This window comes from Eschscholzia californica, unplaced genomic scaffold (genome assembly GCF_041429995.1).
Source record: "Eschscholzia californica isolate CP2 unplaced genomic scaffold, dmEscCali1.0.p SCAF_6, whole genome shotgun sequence".
Taxonomy (NCBI): Eukaryota; Viridiplantae; Streptophyta; class Magnoliopsida; order Ranunculales; family Papaveraceae; genus Eschscholzia; species Eschscholzia californica.
In genome coordinates, this window is record NW_028238483.1 from 27,167,757 (window position 1) to 27,193,228 (window position 25,472).

Consider the following 25,472-nt stretch of genomic DNA (forward strand, 5'->3'; position numbering starts at 1 on the left):
GGATCCCCCTCATTCCTTGAGAGATTCCAGGGCCGATCTGTTCGTGTCGGGCGCGAAATAGAGCGGATGCCTCTTAACTTGTCCTGACCGACCTCCCAGTTAGGAGTGTAGGTGGCGGAGCGTCGAGGGCTGAGCTGTTCTGTTGCCCTAAGCCGGGTAATTCCGTTGGACTTCAGGTCAGTTCTTGACTTCTAGACGTCAGTCAACGTCTAGACAATTTATGCATCATCAATCGTTGTATTAAACACGAATTAGATTAACCTCAAACTGGATTTTGCAGTCTTAGAATGATTTTTTGCAAGAAGGCTCGACCCATAAATCCGAGAAACGAAAAACTCACGTTTCTATAGTTTTACGACCAAATATGACAAGATGGTGTATGCAAATTTAGTGATTTTCCGAAACAACTCACTACCATATTTGAAGGGATGGTAATTGGTTTATTCTGACAGCACATCTATTATACGGTTGGAAATAGTGGCACAATAGTGGAGCGAATAACTTGTGTTCCCACTAAAGGTGTTCGTTGATCAGAATTTGATATTTGGAGTAATCCACTAACCAATACAGGGTGGTTTGGATGGCCGATTTTTCAAAATGAAGCCAATTGTTAATGGTTTGGTTTGGTTGCCATTAAAACCACAAATGAACAGGCTGGATACCATTAGACAGTGTATCAATCATGAAAAACAATTTGATCTTCGTAAAAGATAAAGCATTAAGCTAATTTCTTCATACAATCAAACTAATGAAAGATTGAAACTGGATGACGTAAGAGAGGTAAAAGAGAAGAAGAGAGTGGTGTTTGATGCAAAGGTGCATCTATAGAGATTGGAAAAGGAGTTTAATTTTCATAGCCTTACATAATAGAGAGTTTAGGACTTAAGATTTAATCTTAGACAAAGTCTTGACCCACCATTATATATGTAATAGAGAGTTTAGGAGTATATGTAATATATAATATATAATACGCAGGGGCGGATCTATGGGGGTGCGAGGGGGTGCGGCCGCACCCCCTCGAGCCGCACCCCCTCGATCCTCTCGAAAAAAAGTAGTGGTAGTAACAATTATTTTTATACATGTAGGTATATGCAAATATTTATATAACGATGTGTGTAGTAGACATGAAGATGGCTTTGGCGTGATGGTTAAAACACGAGACTCAAATCTACTTGACTATAAGGTCATGATCCAAAACCCACCACCTATAACATTTTAGTTTTTTTTTTTGAAGTGCGTGTGCCTCTAAAGTGTATATTTATATGAGCGTGCATAGTTATAATAGAACTAGAGAGCGGCCTGATGGTAGAAATGGACGGGCTTCTGGACAGGGAACTAAAATGGCACGGGTTCAAACCCAACTTCCCGCAATTTTAGTTTTATTTTTTAAAATATAATCAATTCAACTACCAACTTATAATCAATTCGGACTCGACTCCAACGTTATGTTCTATTCCAACACCGGAACCGACTCCGACATTGGTAAGTCCTCTCGAATTTAATTTATCATCTTTACCAAATGATCCGGGGCTTAGACTACCTCTAGAGCTACTCGTTGGGGTTCACACTATAACGGTTTGGCATCTTTGTTAGAACCTTTCATGTCCAGTTATGCGATTGATGTCCTTGAAGTTATTGCTACACATTCTGTTAAAGCGAATCAAAAGAGGGAAACAATAGATTTGTTATCCAAGATGCAAACTTTTGAGTTCGTATTTTGTTTACATTTGATGAAGTTTTTGTTAGGAATAACAAATGAATTGTCACAAGTACTACAAAGAAAAGACCAAGATATTGTGACTGCCATTGATTTTGTTGAGTTATCAAAATCTAGAATCCAATGTGTACGAGACCATGAGTGGTCATCATTGGTCTGGAATGTTTGTACTTTTTGTGAAAAAGATAATATTGGAGTGGTTGATCTTACTGGCTCGTTTCTTTGAGAAGAATACCGAGTTGCTCCGTTGTATGGCATGTTTGAGTCCATCTAGAGATTTTGCTCTTTTCGACATAAGTAAGTTGATGCGCCTTGCTGAATTTTATCCGTCAGATTTCAGTAGTCTTGACACTATGCTACTAAGTTCTCAGCTTGATAATTACATTTAAGATATGAGGCAAAATGACGATTTCTCAAATTTAGATGGAATTGGAGCTCTTGCTAGAACATTGGTAGAAGCTAAGAGGGATAAAGCATATCATTTAATTTATTTGCTTATCACTTTAGCACTAACTTTGCCGGTTGCAACTGCCCCTGTTGAAAGAGATTTTTCAGCTATGAAGCTAGTTAAAACACGCTTAAGAAACAGGATGAGTGATGCGTGGCTAAATGATAGTTTAGTAGTCTTTATTGAAAAAAAAAAATTTAGTGAAATTGACAATGAGTTGATTATGCGAACATTTCAAAATATGAACTCTCGTAGAGGTCAATCGCGTTTGTAATCGTTGATGTATCAATATAATTAATGAATATAATTTTCTATTAATTATTGTGTTTGCAAAAAAAAAATATTTAGGTATATAAATCCGCACTCCCTAAGTGAAAATCCTGGATCCGTCTTTGATAATACATATATAATAATTGAATCCATTGGTTCGGTTTGGTTTTCACGGTTTCTATAAAATGCATCCACTTACCTAACCTAACTGACATGGGCTTCTAAAATTCACAACCGCACCAAATCACTCTTTATTTGGTCCGGTTTGAAAACCAAGTAGATTGGTTGGAAGGGTTTAGAGCGGTCGGTTTGGTTTATCTTTGCACACACCTAATTCCCGCAAACAACTTTGGTATTCATGAGGACTTATGCCTCTAGAAATAATCTTTGTTCTTTTCTGTGACGCCCCGTGTCCCAAAATAGCCACAATCACGCCCCGACAATTCACAGACGAGACAAAAACTCGACAGAGTCTCCTCTGTAAATCGAACCGGTCGCACCCGGAAAACCTGTCATGCAAACCATACATTCGCATACGCAAAAAAATAAACTATTGAGCGGAAGCTAAACAAACCCAACTCATTTTCAGGTCGAAACCGAACCACAAAAATATAAAAGCCTCATAAACATCGATACAATCTATAAACAACTCTAAGTGTTACGTATATACATATTAGAGTTTGGTTTCTGCAATAAATACATAACTTAGAAAAAACGAAAAGCCAATAAACGAAAATCAAAGAAAACGATGCAGCGCCACTAGCCTTATCAGACAAGATCACCGGCTGGAATACAACTCCGCCTCGAGGCTACGACAAAGCACCTGCCCACTAACAACTGGTAGGGGGTCAGAATACTCATTACCACGAGTTATTTGAAGGGTAATAACCTAGTGTATCTCATACACCTAATTGTCTAGTGTTGGTAGCGGAATCTCAAACATCATATGTTTAACACTATTTCCAGGATCTATACATGAACACACCAATGAACTAGATTTGAAAGATGATTACCTCTTAATCGCTTTCCCACGAACTAAATTCCGATCAGTATTCGGAAGATAAGAGCTCCAAGTGTAGCTCCTCTACTTGAGACACCGAATAATGACTTGAACTCCCTCCTTTCAGTCAGCTAAGACCTTCTTGAAGGTTGAGATGAAGAACTCCTTCTTCTTGACTAGATACTTGAGAAAACTCCTTTTCTCTCTCTCTCTCTGAGATGTATATTCTGAAACTCTTTCAGTTAACCCTCAGACTCTTGAGAATTCAATCTCTTTCTTTAGGTTGTATAATTAGGTATATATAGAAATCCCTAGAAGAGGTATTAGACTCAAACCAGGATTCCATAAACCTAATTATTAGGCAACACCCAAACTACCCTCCATTGGGTCTCTTTAAGTGGCCGGCCAACTCAAGCCCTTTATGGGCTTCTTTGGCCGGCCCACTTAGGGCCTAGCCGGCCATCACATGGCCGGCCCTATTGCCTGGGCCGGCCATCACATGCCCGGCCTTCCTAAAGCCATTCTGGGCCTCCCTTTTGGGCCCGGACATGTTTATCTCTTCGGACTTCTCCGAATCTTTCAGGACTTACCAATAACGGATCCAATCCACTTATTTGCCATTATCCATCTAGTCAATTCTCTCCGTTCAAATCATTACTCTGTTGTGTAACCCTTGTAGGATCCGGTCTATGTTAGCCGCGAATCAACTCTTGATTCGACGATCGTAGTTGGCTTCTAGCTAAGCATTACGACCCCTAATTGGACCGGACTAATGATCTTCCGAATAAGCTCATTAAGATCCTAATAGCCAAATTGCACGCATTGCATCCTTGGTCGAAGGACACTCCTTCGGAAGGATACCATTCCTTCAGACTTTAGTCATCATATCCTTCAGTCTCCCACTTGTACTTAGAACAAGTGCAATGCTCGATTCCCATGTTTTTTTTCGTATCTCATCTGATATGTCATATTTATCAGACTCTCTTGATCCCGAGAACAACTTCCAATCCAAACGATTAACTCTTAATCCGTTTGAGCACGACCATGCATTTTTCAGTTGTTTCTCATCAAGTGGCCCGGAGATACTTTATCCTGATTTTACTCAGGAAAACATAATCCATTCTTATACTCCCACTCAATTTCATGTCTATCCTGTCTCCCCCAGTATGCCGCTTTTATAACCACTTTTTAGGGATGGCGTTTGACGGTACCAAAGTTCGACATTCCTTCCATAAACTGAGTGAGTACTCATGTTTTGAGGAATCTCTCCAATTTGCTTAAATGAGAGTTATGACATCTTATAACTTCAACTCTTGAAGTACTCTCCTAATTCCTTAGACCCGAGCATCTCATGATCGTTCTAAGGTGACAGTTTAGTTTCCTTTTCACTTTGCTTTGTTATTATCTTGCTTTCGAACTCTTCGTAAGATGTTATGATAATCTCAGTATTTCTCCCACTGACATTAGTACTTCCCAAGTTCTAATTTTACTTTCTTAGCTAGTAGAGTTAAGTAACGACTCCCAGCATGGAAAACTCTTTCCCATCTGTTAGCCCTTCCTAAAAGTTTCCTATCTTTATTTTCGGAAGATTACTTTTATGACTTTCTTCAATCTTCTGTCTTGTATGGGCGACGACATCCTTTCGTACTCCAAGTACTTTTAGATGTTCGAGTAAACAACAATCATCTCATGATCGTTCTTATGTTTTCTAACATAAGTGTCTCTCTCGTGTTTATCACGGGAGTTGGGTAGAATTTCTTTCCAAGAGATCTTCTTATTCAGACCTCTTCAAAACTCCTTTTGAACGAGTCTTTATCATCCTCTGGTCTATCTCCATAGACTTTTGATGCCCATGGTTAATTCACCCTCGTCTTCTTGTCCTTTCTTGTATGTCTCCTACATACAGGACCTGAAACAACTCTTGTTTCACTCCCTCTTACCTTCTTGTCTCACAAGATTTAACCATTCTTACTCTTATCTCTTTGGATTTCCGATCCAATTTCAGAGTGGTTTCTGCTATAGTTCTTTTGAATCTTCTAAAGATTCCTTGGGGTTTTTTAGCAACCTTCTTAACTCCTTAAGAAGTTTCCAGGCGATCGTCTCTTTGAACCATTCAAGTCGACATCCCTTGTCACGTAAGCCGAGTAACTCTTACTCTCTTTCGTTTTAAGCCGAGTAACTCTTACTCTCTTTTGTTTTAAGGCAAGTAACTCCTTACTTCCTCTTGTTGCTCTTTATCGAATCCCATTCGATTTTTCCTCCCACTTGTCTTCTTAGAAGGACCCTCCTTTTAATGAAGACACCATCAAGAGCAACAATCTCATTGTGTTCCGATGATTGGCGAGAAAACCCCGTTCTTCTTCTTGAAGAACTTATGTCTAACACGCTTTAGACATTAGAATAATTGACAATTTTAGAACTCCTTCTAAAATAATATCCATATCCAAATGGACTCAATTATTCACTATAGCTTTTTAGGTTTTTAGTGGTTTGGCAGATACGTATTAGACTTTGTGTTTTGGAAGACCGATGACTATCGAACTTATGATCTCATCATATTCTTTAGTCATCCAGACCCACTTCTCGATTTTGGATTTGTTTCCAAAACTTCTCCACAATCAAGTCTTATGTCCATTCTAATCACATTAATCGCAGACTTTCATGTCTAACATTATTTTCTACGATTAACTGAACTCTTGTACTCTTACAAGATTTAGAATGACTAAGTCGGATCATCCGTTAAAATTATTTAAAAGTTAGATAGGCTCTTTTAAGAACATCATAAAATATCTCATATTTTATTCACCCCCATAATCTCATTACAGAGTCATTGTTCTAAAAAGAAAAAGAAATACTAAAACTACTTTAAAGTATTGCCTATCGAGTCTATGATCCTTCTTGAGCTTTTCCAGCAACTCTTGCCTTCTCAGCTTTCGACAGGTTCATCTCCTCTTCAATAAATACTCAGCTTCCTCTTGCTCCTGTCATTCATAATGATAAGAGTCTTTTAGGTATCACATACCTCGAGGAATGTGTATTTAATTGAATAACTTTTAATAATTTTTACCTTGACCGGAACTCCCAGCTCCGTCGTTTAGATCTTCCAAAAATCGCGGGCAATCTCTTAATCGAATATGAGATGTACTACCGCACACAAGACATCTCTTGTTAGGAAGGATAGTTCTGGGTCTTGGTGCTTTCCTGCCCATTCTCTTGCCAGACGGCTTCCTTCTCCTAACGTCTTCCATTCCCGTATTTACAGTCTCCTGAACTCCTAGAATTTCTTCTAGAATTCCAGGGATGCTGAATCTACTTTCAGCAACTTCCAGAATCGCCAGTAGACTTTCGAAGGATACCCGTCCAAACTTATCTTCAAAGTTTGCTACTACATCCTGAAACCTTTCATCCAATGAATTCAGGATGATGTCAACTGCCATTACGACTGGCATAGGAGACCCCATCCATTCCATGTCTTTGAAGTGATCAATCATCTCCAAAACATGATAACGGACGGGTTTCCCTTTCTCCAGTCGCATTCCCAGTGTCACCATTGTGATTCTAAATCTTTCTATTCGACATTGTGTTCCAAACACTTCTCTTAGCCGTCGAATAATGGTGTATGCCTCCATTTCAATGAACATATCTATATATTTTCTTTCCATGGCCATTAGCATTAAACCGGTTACTGGCGCTGACTTCCTTCGAATATCGTCTACTTGCTTACGTTCTTCATCAGAAGAAGTTTCTGAAAGCACGGGGATTGGAATGTCCAATATTTCTGCGCTTTCTCTTAGAACCTTTCTCAGGTTCTTCTCCCATACTTGAACGAAGTTGGTATCGTTCAATTTCTCAAGTATGGTGTAGAGGTTGAAGATGTTTGTTGTCATAATTAAACTACATGTAAGAAATGCGAAAGTGATTAAACTTGTTATCCTGGCAATTTTTCTTAGAGTTAATTCCTATATGGCCCCCTACTTTGTGACCAGCTTCTTTTATGGCCCCCTTTTTTTCGTAAATTCAAATATAGCCCCCTATTTTCAAGTAAATGTCATTACTACCCTTCTTAATTTTAAATTTAAAACATTTAAAAAACATTATTTCCACCTCACCCCTCTCTCTCTCTCCAACTCATCTCTCTCTACAACTCACCCATCTCTCTCTCTCCAATTCACCTCTCTCTCTCTCTTTCCAACTCACCTCTCTCTCTTCCAACTCACCTCTCTCTCTTCCAACTCACCTCTCACTCTCTCTCCAACTCACCTTCATCTTCTCCGATTAAGGTCGCCGCCCGAAAATTTTTCCGGCCGGTCTGTTCACGGCTCCGGCGAAGGGAAACCCCCTTCGCCGGAGCTTTTAGAGAGAGAGAGAGATGAGAGGAAATTTTTTTTTTTTTTTAAGGTCGCCGGCCGAAAATTTTTCCGGCGGGCGACCTTAATCGGAGAAGATGAAGGTGAGTTGGAGAGAGAGGGAGAGGTGAGTTGGAAGAGAGAGAGGTGAGTTGGAAAGAGAGAGAGGTGAATTGGAGAGAGAGAGAGAGGGGTGAGTTGTAGAGAGAGATGAGGTGGAGAGAGAGAGAGAGGGGTGAGTTGTAGAGAGAGATGAGGTGGAGAGAGAGAGGGGTGAGTTGTAGAGAGAGATGAGGTGGAGAGAGAGAGAGGGGTGAGGTGGAAATAATGTTTTTTAAATGTTTTAAATTTAAAATTAAGAAGGGTAGTAATGACATTTACTTGAAAATAGGGGGCTATATTTGAATTTACGAAAAAAAAGGGGCCATAAAGGAAGCTGGTCACAAAGTAGGGGGCCATATAGGAATTAACTCTTTTTCTTAATTTGCCTATATTATTCTACTTTTGTCGTCTCCTTAGAATAATATAATTCCAAGATCTCATTCCTTCGAAATTAAGCGTACTTTGGCACTGCCCTTAATTCGTCGTCCTGGGTGAGTAACTCCTTACTGATCATATCTCATATGACTCTTGGTTAACGATTTAAACATTAAATCGTCCTTTAGCCTCGAAGTCCAAAACCTTTTTGCTGACTCGTTTGAGAATAACCATTTAGACATGTAGACCTCTTCATAGATCTACCCGTATTGTCCCGAGGTAAAAGATGGCACCCTGCTTTGGCATGACCCACCATCGATGAACAAGGGCTCAACAGGTGTCTTAATCTGGGTAGGCTTTACTCAAAATTCTTTTTGGGACTTATTACGTAATTTATCAAGTTGCGTTACTGTGAACTCTTGCATCACCATTCATGATTTATTACGTAAAAGTTTATGTGGGTTTGCGTAATGATTTGTTAAATTTTAGTATTACCCCTTAAAAGATCCCATCTTTTAAGTTTATTTCTTGTTCGCCTACGGTTCGATTGGATCCATATCCAAGAACCTCTATTGACTACTCCCACTTGAACCATGATCTCATCATTCAGTTCGTCAATAGATTCTAAGACCCTATACTCTAAGTATTATTCGGGCACAACTCCTTGCGCTTAGAACAAGAAACGATAATCCTATCTAAAGGTATATTATTCTACGCAATCACATACATCCATACATACAAAAATATGACAATCATAATAAATAAAGTATGTATCCTAGATTCGTTTCTAGGTTTTGCTATCGTATAGCAATTCGTGGGAATTTGTGACATCTCTATGTCTAATGTTTCTAAAGTTTTGTATTCTCAATACTCAAACTAGAAGTACATTATGTTTCTTCCTTAATTGTTTCCAAAACCAATATAAGGAAAAACTCCGTTCGGGTTCTCCTCTAACCCGGGTCTATTTCGAAAAAAAAAAAATTATGCTCGGAACCGGGAGAAAAGTCTGAAAAACTCCCTTTCAGATCTTGGCCCAAAAAGCCCTTGAGTCTCACTCAAAAAGATCTGAGTCAACCCTGGTCAAAAGCCCTTGACTGGTCTCTGGTCAACTCTTGACTCAGCCTGGTCAAGGTCCGGTCCTAGAGACAGCACCTTCCTGCCGTGCTTTGTCTCTCGGGCAGACGCGTCCTAGCCCAGCTAGACGCTTCTGTCCTAGGACAGACCATAGACATCTCGGGTGAGATGTCTAGGATGCGTCCTGGTCGCGTCCTAGACGCGTCCAGACCATCCGGTCGCCTTATATCCCTCTCGGATGCTTAATCCGAGAGTTGTTGGAACTCCCAAACGCGTCCCAGAAGTGTCTGGCCTTGGGACAGCACATGTGCCATCTCGGGTGTTCGGTCCGAGATGCACCCGTGCTCCACAGTCGCGTCCCAGACGCTTCTGTGCACAGAGGCGAGGCCATCCTATCTGGGATGCCTCCTGGACGCGTCCAGACGCGTCCTAGACGCTTCTGGATGCTCCGGTCGCATCCGAGTTGCGTCCGGAAGCTTCCAGTCGCATCCGAGATGCTTCTGGTTGCTCCAGACGCATCCGAGATGCTTCTGGTTGCTCCAGACGCATCCTGGATGCATCCGGACACTCGTCCAGTGTCTCGGTCCTAGACCGAGACTCTAAATAGGTTCCCTCGAGCGCGTCCCAGACGCGTCACGGATATCCGAGACGCTCCTGTCTCGGAATCCTATTCCGTCTCGGACTGGGATGTCCCAGACGCGTCCCACGCGCTGGGACGTCCGAGACCCGAGAGTCTCGGACTCCTAGTCCGTGTCGGACTGGGATGTCCCAGACGCGTCCTAGACGCTCTGGGATGTCCGAGACCCGAGAGTCTCGGACTCCTAGTCCAGCTCGGACTAGGATTCCCGGTCCTTCACGGACTGGGATTTCCAGTCCGTGTCCCTGTCTGTCTCGGATTGTCTGTCCGAGACGTGCTGGTCCGGTCCGGAGGCGTCCTGGACGCGTCCTGGCCGGTCCGGCCAGTAGGGTTTCCAAAGTTTTTGGAAATCCAACCGTTCCAATTGATTTTTCTTTTCTTTTTCTTTGTTCCAGCTGCTGTTAGGTACTGTTTTTGATCAATTCATCAACCAATCTTCATGGTTTTGATGATTTTTATCAAAATTCTAATACCCTAAAGCTTGTTTATGAAAACTCTTTTCATAAAACTATGTTTCTAGTGTTTCTAGGTCATGAATCTCATCCAAAACCCTAATTTGATCTCATCAAACTTATGTTTAAATCTCTATTCAAACATTAAAACACTAATATCTAGTTGTTCAAGTATGAATCTAATTCGTCTAGTCAAAGATAGTTCATGCAAACGGCTCTGATACCACTGAAGGGTAATAACCTAGTGTATCTCATACACCTAATTGTCTAGTGTTGGTAGCGGAATCTCAAACATCATATGTTTAACACTATTTCCAGGATCTATACATGAACACACCAATGAACTAGATTGGAAAGATGATTACCTCTTAATCGCTTTCCCACGAACTAAATTCCGATCAGTATTCGGAAGATAAGAGCTCCAAGTGTAGCTCCTCTACTTGAGACACCGAATAATGACTTGAACTCCCTCCTTTCAGTCAGCTAGGACCTTCTTGAAGGTTGAGATGAAGAACTCCTTCTTCTTGACTAGATACTTAAGAAAACTCCTTTTCTCTCTCTCTCTCTGAGATGTATATTCTGAAACTCTTTCAGTTAACCCTCAGACTCTTGAGAATTCAATCTCTTTCTTTAGGTTGTATAATTAGGTATATATAGAAATCCCTAGAAGAGGTATTAGACTCAAACTAGGATTCCATAAACCTAATTATTAGGCAACACCCAAACTACCCTCCATTGGGTCTCTTTAAGTGGCCGGCCAACTCAAGCCCTTTATGGGCTTCCTTGGCCGGCCCACTTAGGGCCTAGCCGGCCATCACATGCCCGACCCTATTGCCTGGGCCGGCCATCACATGCCCGGCCTTCCTAAAGCCATTCCAGGCCTCCCTTTTGGGCCCGGACATGTTTATCTCTTCGGACTTCTCCGAATCTTTCTGGACTTACCAATAACGGATCCAATCCACTTATTTGCCATTATCCATCTAGTCAATTCTCTCCGTTCAAATCATTACTCTGTTGTGTAACCCTTGTAGGATCCGGTCTACGTTAGCCGCGAATCAACTCTTGATTCGACGATCGTAGTTGGCTTCTAGCTAAGCATTACGACCCCTAATTGGACCGGACTAATGATCTTCCGAATAAGCTCATTAAGATCCTAATAGCCAAATTGCACGCATTGCATCCTTGGTCGAAGGACACTCCTTCGGAAGGATACCATTCCTTCAGACTTTAGGCATCATATCCTTCATTATTCTGGTAGAAGACCAATCCAAAACCCATCACGTTTTCAAAAGTTCATTTAATAATTTCTAAGCATCATGACAAAACGATTTATCAAACCAGTTACTATATATACTGTATATAAAACTTTTTCCTTACATCTAGCAATCAATAGCAGTGATTAGCTGCCCAACCATGGTGCTCTCCCAATTAAGAGAGACTTCCAGAGGTGAATCTATAGTGCATTAGATAGTACCAGCCCATTTAGGCATTAGCTAATGCACTAACATCTCTTCGAGAGAGAGACTTATCCCTAGCCGATAAGTCTCTCTCCCACCAAGAGACTCCACAATCATTGAAGAGTTTACCTCATGATACATATATACCTTAAGTACCTATATACGTTTTTTTATCACCGAGTTCAAATAATAGAGCTGTCCCCCAATATCCATGGAAGGACCTGAACCTTATTCTCTTCGGTACCATGTCATGCATCTAATGCGATCTTCAAAATCAGTTACATTCGTATATCAAAACCATATTCATATTCAATTCATTATCTTATCAAACACAGAACTGGAACAACCAAGAGTCATATCGAACACAAACCAAAGGGATTCCCAATCAATATCACCTCCCAGGCGAGGGGTCAGGGTGTACGGCCCCGAGCCTCGAGCTGGAGGCACGAGCACCAATGGCCAGCAAGTGAAGCACTCTAGTCCCACGGGTATTGTGACTAGTGTCGCCCACCTCACCGGTCTCACACGGATCACCCCCATGTCCATATGTCATCCTACCCTCAATGGCTACGTGCCCGTAGGTTAAAATAATCCACAGTCGAGTAAATATAAGAAAATTCCAAGTAGTTCGCAATCATAGTAAAACAACTCGAAAACATTTCTCGTATCGCAGTAAAATCGTTCAAGCATATTCAGTTCATCACTTAAAAATCAAGTTTCATGATATCTAAACTCTAGTTATAATGACACATATATAACTATAGGACCTAGCAAATTTCATTACCTATAAAACCATGATAGAAAAAGGATTCAGAACCATTACCTCAGTCCTTGCATCACCAAAGACCTCCCGCCTACCAGACGACCTAATTCCTCCTCATTCGCATACTCTGGGATAAGGAAGAATAACCAAAAACCGAATAGATTCATTAGGTTCTTATACTAAGAACCTTCTTACAACAAAAAGAATAAATGAAAGAGAACAACGATAACTTAAAACATAAAAGTAAATTCATTAAGTCTAGAAGACGTCGAAGATATACTCGAATTTCGATCGATCTTTAACTTTCATAGACATGTCCAAATAAGATCAATCCTATATTGTTTGAAATATATTCTATCCTTAACCCATTGTTATTAGATGTCTCTGCTAAAATCAGATTGAACCATCTTCGAACTTAACTTGAAAAACATGGGATGTTATATTTTCCTTGTAGTTTTATTTTTGTATCTAAAGTAGCATTGTCAATCACACAAAATGTTAATAAGGAATTTGTAACATTACAACAAATACGATATAAAACCTACAAGTAAAGAAACTATGTTAATCCATATCAAAACAAACTATGTAAAAGCTAAAATTATATGAACATATATCAAACATCACAAATAAAAGAAACTACGTTTATACATTCATAAGTATGTAACAACCAAGACATATATGAAAAATAACTCTTCAAAAACCCGTAGTAAGAAGTCAAGTAAACAAAGTTAGTTGCAATTTAATACCAAAAACTTCATGCACAACTAGCTCTGTTTAAACAACCCTTAAGACTTTGTTGTATCTCTTCATCATTCATTTTGAAAATGAGGGGTGATTTGGGGAAATAAGAAAATTATACGTGGTACAAAGTTTTGGGGGGAAACAAAAAATTTTTGGAACTTTTTGTTTCCTTCAAACATTTCACCCTTTCAGCTTCTTCTTCCCTCTTCTTCCTCTCCCACTACACCGTACTCCGATGGCTCCCAACAAATTTCGGCGACCTCCACTATACTCCGGCGTCCTCCATCATTAGCGTGGGAAATCTCCACCACCAAGTTTGTATCCTCTTCCTCTCTCTATTTTCGTCCCTCTTCTTTTTCTCTTCTCTTTCCCCCTTTCTCATCTGTGATCTTTTAGTTCTGCTAGAGAGACCAGAAAGATTCAAGATAGACCATTACCAGAAAGAGAGATCTCAGAGAGAGAGAGAGAGGAAGATTACATAGAAACCCGAGAGAGAGATTCAATGACCTGTTTATCTTGATGAACCAACTCTTGGATCTCGGACATTTAATAAAATAACTTTATCAGAAACACAATAACCACCTAAGAAATTGCGAGGATCAGAAGTAAAATCCCAAGATGAGAAGAAATTTGAACCAGGTAAATCTGATAAAGATTTTTAAATTGCTTGTAATGACAAGAAAATCAAGAAGATCTAACATTGCTAATGTGTTCATATATAAAGCACTGTAAATCAAAACATGGAGATGTATAAAAGAGATTAAAGATTTCTCCATCTTTTGTTCTAGAGAGAAGTTCTGAGTTAACGAGAAATGGATTCTTAGGGTTTATTAGAGAGAATAGGAAGCTTTTCTACCGCTTTTCGTGAAGAGAGATACACACAAATTTCTGTGCGAGGTAACTTGAAAGCTTTAATGGAGAACTACCAGGGAGCATAGAGAGTTAGAGAGAGAGAAAAACGAGCCAGAGTTTTTAGGGAGAAAATGTAAGAGCGTATTTTGTATAAATTTTTAGTTTTTCCGCCCTGTAAAGTTTTATTACTCGGAAATTATTTTATTTCTCCAAATCAAGAGGCTTTGAAAATTCATCATTATAAGCAAATAACCACTGCAAGAACTGAAAACGACAAACATGATTTAGATTGCTCCATAACCTAGGGATTTGGTTACATTTTTTTTTTTTGATGAAGTGATTTGGTTACATCTTAAAAGGTGAACTTTACGAACTTATCTTAAGAAAAAATTAGCTACCTTTAAGTCACCTATTATATGATTAACGTAATAAGTAAATTATACGTCCGTGATGAAGCATAAATATGTCCTTACGTGTATCTCTCACACACTGTCCTTCTCATTCACAACTCCATAACCAACTATATTTTCTTTCATAACTTCATAACTTCAGGCAAGGCGATCCTCTGTCTCCTTTTCTGTTTACTGTAGCTATGGAAGGTCTTAGTCGCCTTCTTGAAACCAATAGTAATTCCACTCCTTTTCAGGGCTTCCCAATTCCTAAGACCGACATCACTATCAAGCATCTCCTCTTTGCTGATGATTGCATCATTTTTGGTCAGAACTCTCTGGTCAATATCACCACCCTTAAGAATATTCTGGACACCTTCTGCTCTGCCTCGGGTCAGATGATCAACTTCACTAAGTCTACCATTTTCTTTTCTAAAAACACCCATCCGAAATTCAAATGTATGATCATCCGTGATTTTAAGGTCCATCAATCTTCTAATCTTGACAAATACCTCGGAACTCATTTCTTCATTGGTGCTAATAAACGGAAGCTGTTTTCATCCCTCATTACTCAGATCCAAAACAAACTTTCTAAATGGCAGACATCTCTCCTCTCTCCCGCTGGCCGCGCTATTGTTATCAACACAATAGCTGCGGCTGTTCCCCGATACCAAATGCAATGCTTTGCCATTCCTAAGGGCATAAGCAGCCGCATTGAAGTTCTTCAAAGAACTTTCTGGTGGGGAAAATCTAAAACGATTCATACCATTAACTGGTCTGCTATTTGTCTTCCTAAGAAATTGGGAAGTCTTGGTTTCCGCTTACCAACTCTGGATAACCAGGCCTTTTTGAGTAAGTTACTGTGGCGTCTTCTCAAAGATCCTGGTTCTCCTTGGGTTAAGATTCTCAAAGCGAAGTATTTCAACAAAGATCATAAACCTATTCGTGCTAAGAACCATCACTCGTGGTTCTGGAAATCTATCTCCAAACAGGTTGATAATGTTACCAAATTAACCTTCTGGGATATCAACAAAGGTACTAACATTAACATTTGGTCTGATTATTGGATACCTAATCACCCTCCTCCTATAGATAATATTAATAATAGCAACCTCACTAAGGTCTCCCAACTTATTATTAATAACCAGTGGAATACGAATATTCTTACGCAATGTTTTAATAATGATATATCTAATTCTATTCTGAGCATCAATCTACAGGAACATATGGACGACACTGCTCAATGGTCTCTGACCAAATCGGGTAAATTCACCATCAAATCCATGTATTATTATTTACGTACGGAATATAATGAGTATGATATTAAGGAATGGAATTTCATCTGGTATTTACCGATCCAACCAAAAATCAAACTATTCATATGGAAATGTTGTACCAACAGCTTACCAGTGCGTAGTAAAATTGGACAATTTATTGATCATAACTTTGACTGTGCGTTTTGTCGAGAACCTGAAACTATTACTCATGTTCTTTTACATTGTGATTTAGCTTCTGTGGTATGGTTTCACTTTAATATTATTTCTGGCAACATTACTAACCTTCTTGATTGGATTATTTCTTGGAAAGATATTGATGAGCAGATTAGTGGACTTTTCGCTATTATTCTTTGGCAGATATGGAAAGCGAGGTGTGATAAATGCTTCTCGTCGACTAAGGTTTTACCTATGATGATTATTGATCAGATTCATAGCACACCAAAACTTCTTAAGGATCCTGTAATTTCTCACCCTCATGATAGGAATTCCCTCTGGTCTCCTCCGATAGCGCCTTTCATCAAGATTAATGTAGATGCCTCGTTCTTGGATGGTAAAGAATTTGCGGGCATTGGTTATGTTGTGTATGATGATCAAGCCAACATTCTAGCGGCGTCGGCATGTAACTTCAGAGGCCAAAACGCAGAAGAATGTGAATGCTGGGCAATTGTCAAAGCGCTGCAATGGTCGGCTTCAAAGAATATTGTTTATCTTCATATTGAAAGTGATAATAGTAATATCGTTCAGATGCTCAATGGGAAACATGCAGAAATTGGTTGGCAAACAATCAAACTCATCGACAGAATTCGTCAGCTCGAAGGAAACTTCGTCCGAATTATTTACTCTCACATCAACAGGGAAGGAAATACTAGAGCAGATCAGTTGGCTAAATGGAGTCGTTTGAATGGGGGAACCTAGATTTGGCTAGCTCGATCAGATCTACCAGTCTCCTTACTGTCTTCTTTTGTTTAGTCCTCGTGTCTTTAGCTTTCTTCTCAACAAAAAAAAAAAAAAAAAAAAAACTTGATAGTCTCTCAAATGCTCCCATCCGACGCCAATCCTCCTAATGATTTAACCGAACACTCCAGTGACGTCTTTCCGACAATAACAGAAGACGACTACAAGTAAATATCAATCACAGGAAATCAATTTAAAGGGGCATAAGAGTGAGAGGACATACTTCACGGGGAACTGCTCGACTTCTAACAACAGGGAAGTAATCGATTAATTTTTATTTTCAGGTTTATGTGTATTCTTGTTTATTTGATCAGCTTTTCCTGATTGTGAGTCGGTTCAGACTCCAGCAAGCCCTATTCCTTTCACCCCCTTGCATGCCCACAGAGATGTTGATAAACTATATATTCATGAATGGTTCTCTCATAAATTAGTAGTAGCATCTAGTAGTAATTTCAGTTATAGTGTATCTTTTCTTTTGATTTTCTGGTTCAGTCTTTTGATGTCTGATGTTAGTGGTTAGCCACTACACTTTGCATGTTATCTTACTGTTTGTTTTGGTTGTTTAACAGAGATGCTGTCATCTTGTAGTTTGCTTTAGTTTCATCTTTTGTGATTTTTCTGTGTAGTTTTAGTTTTTTCAGTCAACCTATCTTTTCACTTAATTTCTGTGTCTACCATCAATCCAGAGTCATATAGCTACTCGAGTATCATATCTTATTATTTTCCGATTCCATTATCCTCATGCATACCGTCCTTGTTTGCCTTGTTTCACTTGCCATACTATCTTGATCTTATGGGTTTACTTGCTATAGTTAGTGTCATAGTTCAGTTTTTTATCCTTTCTGATTCACTATAGTATTAGGAGTAAGAGTGCGCCTATAAAATTAGATCCATCCATTACATAACCAGGACTATTAAGTCTGAATTATTAGACTAAAACCCCCCTCCCTGCAAACCTTTAGATCGAGGACTTGGGCATTTGGGTAATATTTTCATATATAGTAAGTGCCTCTAGACCACCAGGTTAATCTTTTAGCTCTCAACTATAGAGACCGAACTTCAATAGTCTCTGGCCAATCCCTTTGGGTGCCTTAAGATTAACATATAGTTCAGGTGTCGGAGAGCGCCTTATAATTAGGCCATTCTCTCGCCCAGACGGTTTTGACTATAGCTTAGCATAAACACCCCCCCGTCTTTTTATCTCTTGCTCAGGTAGTCAGAGATGATAAATAATTTAGGACCCACAGTCCTTAGTTGGAACGTCAGAGGCATCACTTCTTTTAGTACTTGTAAACACCTTATGAGCCTGATTAACAAGCATAACCCGGATATCATTTTCTTAGCCGAAACCAAAACTAAATCTTACAACATTAATAAATACATAAAGATTAACAAACACTTTGATCATTTTTTCGTGGAGCCGACCAATAAATCTGGTGGACTAGTGATGTACTGGAAACACAACCTTACCCTTAAAATCCTCTACTCGGATAATAATATGATTCACGTGGAAATCTATAATACCAACAATAACCCTGATTATGTTATCACTGGATTCTACGGTTGCCCATACCATAAAAACAAACATAAACCTTGGAAAACTCTAAAAACTATTAAAGTTCAGGATGAGACCCCTTGGTTAGTCATAGGGGATCTTAATGTAATCCTGGACAACCAAGATAAAGAAGGTGGTAAGGCGACCTCAAATTCTAATACTTACAAAATTCATTCCTATATCAACGAACTTAAATTAACGGACATGGGCTTTAAAGGTTATCCATTTACGTGGAATAACAGACAATTTGGAGAAACTTCATCCAAGAAAGATTAGATCGAGCACTAGCCAACCTTCCCTGGCTCCAAAAATTTCAACTTTCTAGTATCTCTCACTTAGAATCAGTAGGTTCTGATCATCTTCCTATTCTTCTGGCTGACACAGACTTAAGCTGCAATAAACCTAAGCCCTTTAAATTTATCCGTACCTGGATGTCACACCCCGATTGCCACAAGTTTATCTCAGACAAATGGACTAATTATCATAATATTCAAGTTAACCTGAAAAATCTCAGTAGACATCTCACGAAATGGAATAAAACGGTCTTCGGAAACATAGATAATAACATCAAAGTATTAATCACTAAGCTCAACAATACAACTAATAAAAAAGAATTCAACTTAATAAATAACCAACTGGAAGACTTGTATAGGCTTCAAGAATCCCTATGGAAAGAAAAATCTAGAAACAACTTTCTCTCGGTGGGGGATAAAAACACCAAATTTTTTCACTCCCAAGCCATCCAGCGTAATAGGACTAGTAAAATTATAGCTATAAAAGATACCAATGGTGAGTGGCAGGAAGGATTAGAGAACATCCAAGCTGTCTTTACCTCGCATCTTCTCAATATTAGTTCTTCTCAGGGCCCCAACAATAACCATACTATTCTCAACCTATTCCATCAAACCATAACGCTGGCGGAACAAAACATAGAGCTATCTAGAATCCCTGACCAGGAAGAAATTAATGGTGCTATTAGTAGTCTTAAGAAAGAAGCGGCCCCGGGTCCTGACGGATACCCCCCCTACTTCTTTCAATCTAACTGGGACACGGTTAGTACCAACATTTATAGCTTAGTCCAAGATTTCTTTGAGTCGGCCGAGCTTCCACAAGACACCAATCATACACATATCTGCCTCATCCCTAAAACCACAGCTCCCCAAACGCCAGCAGACTATAGACCCATTAGCCTACTAAACACCACCTATAAGATAATAACAAAAATCTTGGCTAATAGATTCAAATCCTCACTTCATAATATCATCTCTCCTTTCCAAGCTGCATATATTCCAGGCAGACAAATTTCCGATAATGTCATCATGGGACAGGAAATCATTCATTCTCTCAAAACCATGAAAGGTGCTACGGGTTACTTTGGACTCAAGCTAGATATGTCCAAAGCTTTTGATAGGATTGAATGGAGTTTCCTGACGGATATCTTGGCAAAACTAGGCTATTCGGATCATTGGATCAAAATGATTGCCCAATGCATGACCACCTCTTCAATGGCAGTTTTAGTCAATGGGCGTCCGGGACCCATATTCTATCCCTCTAGAGGTATCAGGCAAGGAGACCCCCTCTCCCCCTTCCTGTTTACACTAGCTATGGAGGGGCTTAGTCGTCTGCTAAAAGAAGAACAAGATAGAGATAATTTCAAGGGTTTCCCTACTAATAATCCTAACCTCACTATCTCTCATCTCCTCTTCGCAGATGACTGTATAATTTTTGGTCGCAACTCTCTGGATAATATCCACACCCTTAAAACTATTCTTGATGCCTTTTGCAATGCCTCTGGTCAAATGATCAACTACGCAAAATCTAATATTTTCTACTCAAAAAATTCCCATCCAAAATTCAAGCGTATCATCATGCGTTCGCTCAAAGTTAAATATGCTTCCACGTCAGAGAAATATCTAGGAGCACAATTATTTATTGGTGCTAATAAAAAGCAGATCTTTAATGATATTCTTCACAAAATAAAAATGAAATTAGAGAAATGGAATCACAGCTTCCTCTCTCAAGCTGGTCGTACAATAGTCATCTCGACTATAGCAGCGGCCGTACCCCGATACCAAATGCAATGCTTTGCCCTTCCCAAGGGCATATGCAAGAGCATTTCGACTTTGCAAAAGTCGTTCTGGTGGGGTAAGTCCAAAGGCATATGTACCAAATCTTGGTCTTCTATATGCCTTCCTAAATTCCTTGGTGGCCTTGGAATTCACTCCCCAGAACTAGATAATCATGCTATGCTGAGCAAATTAGCCTGGAGAATTAAATCCGAGCCGGAGTCCAAGTGGGTACAACTCTTGAAAGCCAAATACTTCTATAAAGCTGATAATCTAGGTCCAGCTAAATCCCATCACTCCTGGATTTGGAAAAATATTAATAAATATCTTAATACCATAGAGAATTATACTATGTGGGAGGTTCATAACGGAAAAAATATTAATATATGGACTGATAATTGGATTCCCACTCTCCCCACTATCCCCTATAACCAGAATTCTAACCTATCTAAGGTATCTCAGCTTATTGACCAAGGTAACTGGAACGAGAACCTTCTTAATAATGAGTTTGATACTGATACTAAAAATCTTATTTTAACGATCCCGATTTCGATAGATAGTGAAGACCAAAGAAAATGGACTCTAACTAAAACAGGTAAATTTAGTGTCAAATCCATGTATCAACACTTTGTATTAGTATGAACTCACCCCAACCCCTTTCTCCCAATTGGAACTTTCTTTGGTATTTACCGGTTGTTCCTAGGGTAAAAATATTTTTATGGAAAATTTGTGTTAAAGCCCTCCCAGTCAAGGATAGGATAGGAAAATATATTGATAATAACCAAAACTGTCCGAACTGTAATGAGATAGAATCCATAGAGCACGCCATACTTCACTGTCCGTTGGCAAAAAATATTTGGTTCTATTTTAATATTATATCTGAAAATATAACATCTGTTAGAGAATGGATATTCTCCTGGGAAATTAATGACCAAACGGCTTACACAGCTAACAAAATTCATTATGCGACAATTATGTGGAACATATGGAAGACGAGATGTGATCATTGCTTTCAACATGAGATCAATACGCTAGACAAAATTATTACTATCATTACGAGTTTCCCACAAATTCAAAATTTGAACCACACAACAACCAAAAAAGAACAAGGAAAATGGAACCCCCCTGAAACGTCCTTTTTAAAAATCAACGTGGATGCATCATTTATAGACACACATAGTACTACTGGTATCAGTTTAATCATCCATGACAATGAATCTAAATTAGTCGAAGCTGTCTCTTACACTTCAAGAAGCAGAAATCCGGAGGAAAGTGAAGCCATTGCGATTCTCAAAGGAATGCAATGGGCAGAATCTCATGAATATAAAAGAATCATTATCGAAAGTGGCAACATCAATATCATAAAACATCTTCAGAAAGGAAAGAATAATATTCAATGGCAATCACAAATACATATCAATAGAATCAAAGAAATAAAAAGGAGGTTGGAAATAGTTAAATTCTCTCATACAAGCAGGAAGTTCAATAAAGCAGCGGATAAATTGGCTAAATGGGCAAGAAAGAAAAATAGATCGAAGGTTTGGAAACATGTACCTTATTTTCTTTGTAAGTTGTATTGTAATAGAACTTTAATTTCTAGCTAATTAATATATATCTTTTCAACAAAAAAAAAAAAAAAAAAAAGTTGTGCATCTCTCTTCAAAACCTCAATAAAGTCTCCTTTTCCAAATAATGGGAAAGCCGAACTCAAATTTAAAAAGTTACTGTATATTAGAATTAGGGAGCAGATCGGTTTTGACACAAAGCGCCGACAAAAATTAGTGACAAATTATGACCCCACGTGGGAAGTAGCCCTATAATTTATATATGTAGATATCTAGTGTATAACAGTTTAATTTAGTTCAAATTTAAGGAATCCACAAGTTAGTTGGGTTGGATTGCTTTAATTAAAGAAGACTTATTAAACAAAAGAAATTATCAAAATATACTATATTTTAGAAGACGAATATCAATTAAACGCTTGACTAAACAAACTTGTATAACGAATAAATAATTTATATGAATGCAAGCCGTAACAAAAGACCGTCATTTTTGTAGTGTTCCATCTGATGTCCAAGAAAATACTAAGGTCAATTCAAACTTATGTGAGGATGATAAAGATATTCAATCTACCTAAACTTGTCTCATTGGTGCTGCCAAAACAACATTATTGGATGATATATATCTAACTTTTATCGTGCTTTTATGGGGTAATTTAGTTCTTAAATTGTCTGATTCGCTATATCTCTACATGAAATAAACTTATGTTAAGACACATAGTAATTTCTATGTTTTTATACGTAGAATAGTAAAGTTATTCAACTTCCGTATCAATAACAATGTTTCTTAAATTCAAATATAAAAAACTTAGGTCTAATCAAGTGTTTTAAGGACAAGATATCAGTCCGGCTGCGGATAAACCTATGGGCCACTTACGTAGGATGTAGTATAATGTTACCCATGTTGAACCCTATATATACCTAATACCTGTACAACCTTTCAAGAAAGATACAACTAATTGAAATGGAGATGAATTTGGGAGAAAATTTGAGATCAAATTTACAACTGGACTCCGAAAATAGAATTGAAGGAGGAGTAGAGAAATTCTTAATAGGTACACATTTTGTGTTAGTACATGGAGCCTGTCATGGAGGTTGGTGTTGGTTTAAGGTAGGAGCTATGTTACAGTCTGTAGGTCACAAAGTTACAGCTATAGATCTTGCTGCTTCTGGAATCGATCCAAGGGTGGTACACGATCTTCGATCAATTTTGGATTATTTTCAGCCATTAACAGATTTTATGGAGAATAAAATTCATGAGAATGAGAAGGTGATACTTGTTGGGCATAGTTTGGGGGGATTTGCTATATCAAAAGTCATGGAGAGCTACCCTGAGAAGATCTCTGTTGCTGTTTTTCTCTCTGCTTTGATGCCTGGTCCTACCAATGATAGCGTAACTGTCTCTACCGAGGTACATACTGATACCATATACCTTTACCTCTCTTCTTTGACTCGCAATATATATAAGATGCTACAATTACTCAGAAGGTTTCTTAGAGGATGACATAATGACGTGGAATTCACTCAATGACGAAGTTTTTTCAGATTTTGATTACGGTGGGGACTGCTTTTGTTGCAAAATAAGAAAACTTGTCTTCTTTTAAGTAACAAATTCTAAGTAACTCGATCATTTTCTATATATTAATTGGCGTTGTAAAAGAAAATAAATTGGAGTGAGTTGTAAGACTCCTTTTCAACTCTATTTATAATATCGAGGAGGTTACATAAAATGGAAACATATGAAAAATAAGGTAAAGGAAAAGATAAACATAAACATAAACAAAAATGATGCTATGCCCGACAAGTATCTCGGCCAAATCCCGGCCGGAGTACTTGGACGGGCATCACCCCTCAAACATAAAACAATTGATATGACCTAATTGCGACGATGTATCTGTTTTGGCAAACGGACGACAATGATTTATCATGTAGTCTGTCCTAGTCAACAATACACATTTGTGTTCAGTATATAAATTTTACATTATTGCAGCAATTATATAGTATAGTAACAACATGGATTCTTTGTCTCAAAAAATTGGTCAGTTCATGTCCTTCGTTGGTTGACATTGCTGACCATGATGGGTCAACTGTCTTCTCTAAGATGATTTTAGTCCATCCCATAGACTACCTAACCTACTGGTCAGTTTCAAGACATATATCATTTCTCTTAACACGGACTAATAAATTAATGTCGCAATGGTCCAGTATATGAACCGGCATGGTCCTGATTGGGGTGATTGCTCATTTCCTAAGGACGACATTGGGAAGACTTTCATGGTTGGCCCCCAATTCTTGTTAACCGATAACTACGAGCTTTCTCCACATGAGGTAAGCGCACCAATTTGTTTGAATTTTATACGCCATTTCGTTAATCAGGCACAATTTCTTGAGACACGACCTATCTTGGTATTACTAAGAGATATGTGTATCTACATTTTTACTCACTTTTGGTAATATAAATTTGAGAGATTGTGAAAGCAGGACTGGTTTTTGGCGACCAAGTTAGTGAGACCTATAAGACTATACAGCGATGAAGACGTTTCGAAGAGTATTGTGCTTTCCAAAGAACGATTTGGATCTGTTAAGCGAGTTTTTATCATATCTGGAGACGACAAGATGATTAAGACGGATTTTGCAGAATGGATGATAGAGAAAACTCCACCTGACCATGTAAAATTAATTGAAGGGTCAGATCACATGGTGATGTGCTCCAAGCCTCTACAACTCTTTTGTTGCCTTCAACAGATTGCTTCGAAAGTTGAACTTAAGTCATATTTAGCCGAGTTATTTTGATCTACAAATAAGTGTGTCATGCGTGAATGAGTTGTTTGGGGTTGAATAAGTGCGGGGTATGTGCATCTCTTATTTAGTTGTAAACGAAGTTGTTATTTTATGCATGTTATTATTGTAACGCCCCAAGCCTTAGCAGTTTCCGATATTGTCCCCGCTTTAACCATCTCACACAGGTACGGGGTTTTGTCCTTGGCGAAGGCACCACAAGCCTACCCAAAAGGCCTCGATACTTACTAAGCTTGAGCTTACACATATAGCCCAGTCTCTGGACACTCTTGTGAGCAATGTGGGACTATTACAATTATTCACTGCGAATGGTAAAAAAAAAATGGCTGGAAAATCAGCGCAATTTCAAAATGACCATTTTTTCTTTACTTGTAATGTCAAAATTTTTACTACATATCTACAATGTACACATGTTTGAACAAACTATTTTTTTCCATTTTATGTTTCGACAACTTCCTGTTTTTGTTGGGGAAATTTTTTATTTGAGGTTTCAGATGAACTATTTCCAAAAGTTTGATCCCAAACTATTTATCCAAATATACTAACGTATGTTTACAACAAACAACCCATTTTTTGATCCAAAATACAAATGCTTATTCAACAAAATGTACAATGCATCTTGGTCATCTTCTTCATACA

At 38.7% G+C, this 25,472-nt stretch overlaps 1 protein-coding gene and 1 long non-coding RNA gene across 2 annotated transcripts; one reads left to right on the plus strand and one right to left on the minus strand.

Moving 5' to 3' along the window:
* Positions 1-3,053: 3,053 nt before the first annotated feature.
* Positions 3,054-12,778, minus strand: LOC147533051 (uncharacterized). Its single transcript, XR_015227149.1, has 2 exons — positions 12,702-12,778; positions 3,054-3,272 (listed from the first exon to the last, which is right to left on the minus strand). It is a non-coding gene; the product is annotated as an uncharacterized LOC147533051 (long non-coding RNA).
* Positions 12,779-23,009: 10,231 nt separating this feature from the next.
* LOC147533052 (methyl jasmonate esterase 1-like) lies at positions 23,010-24,953 on the plus strand. The gene is made up of 3 exons (XM_086650977.1): positions 23,010-23,445; positions 24,240-24,362; positions 24,516-24,953. Exons 1-3 carry the CDS (start codon positions 23,155-23,157, stop codon positions 24,825-24,827), a joined length of 726 nt encoding a protein of 241 aa, XP_086507103.1. The 5' UTR covers positions 23,010-23,154; the 3' UTR covers positions 24,828-24,953.
* The last annotated feature ends 519 nt before the right edge of the window (positions 24,954-25,472 follow it).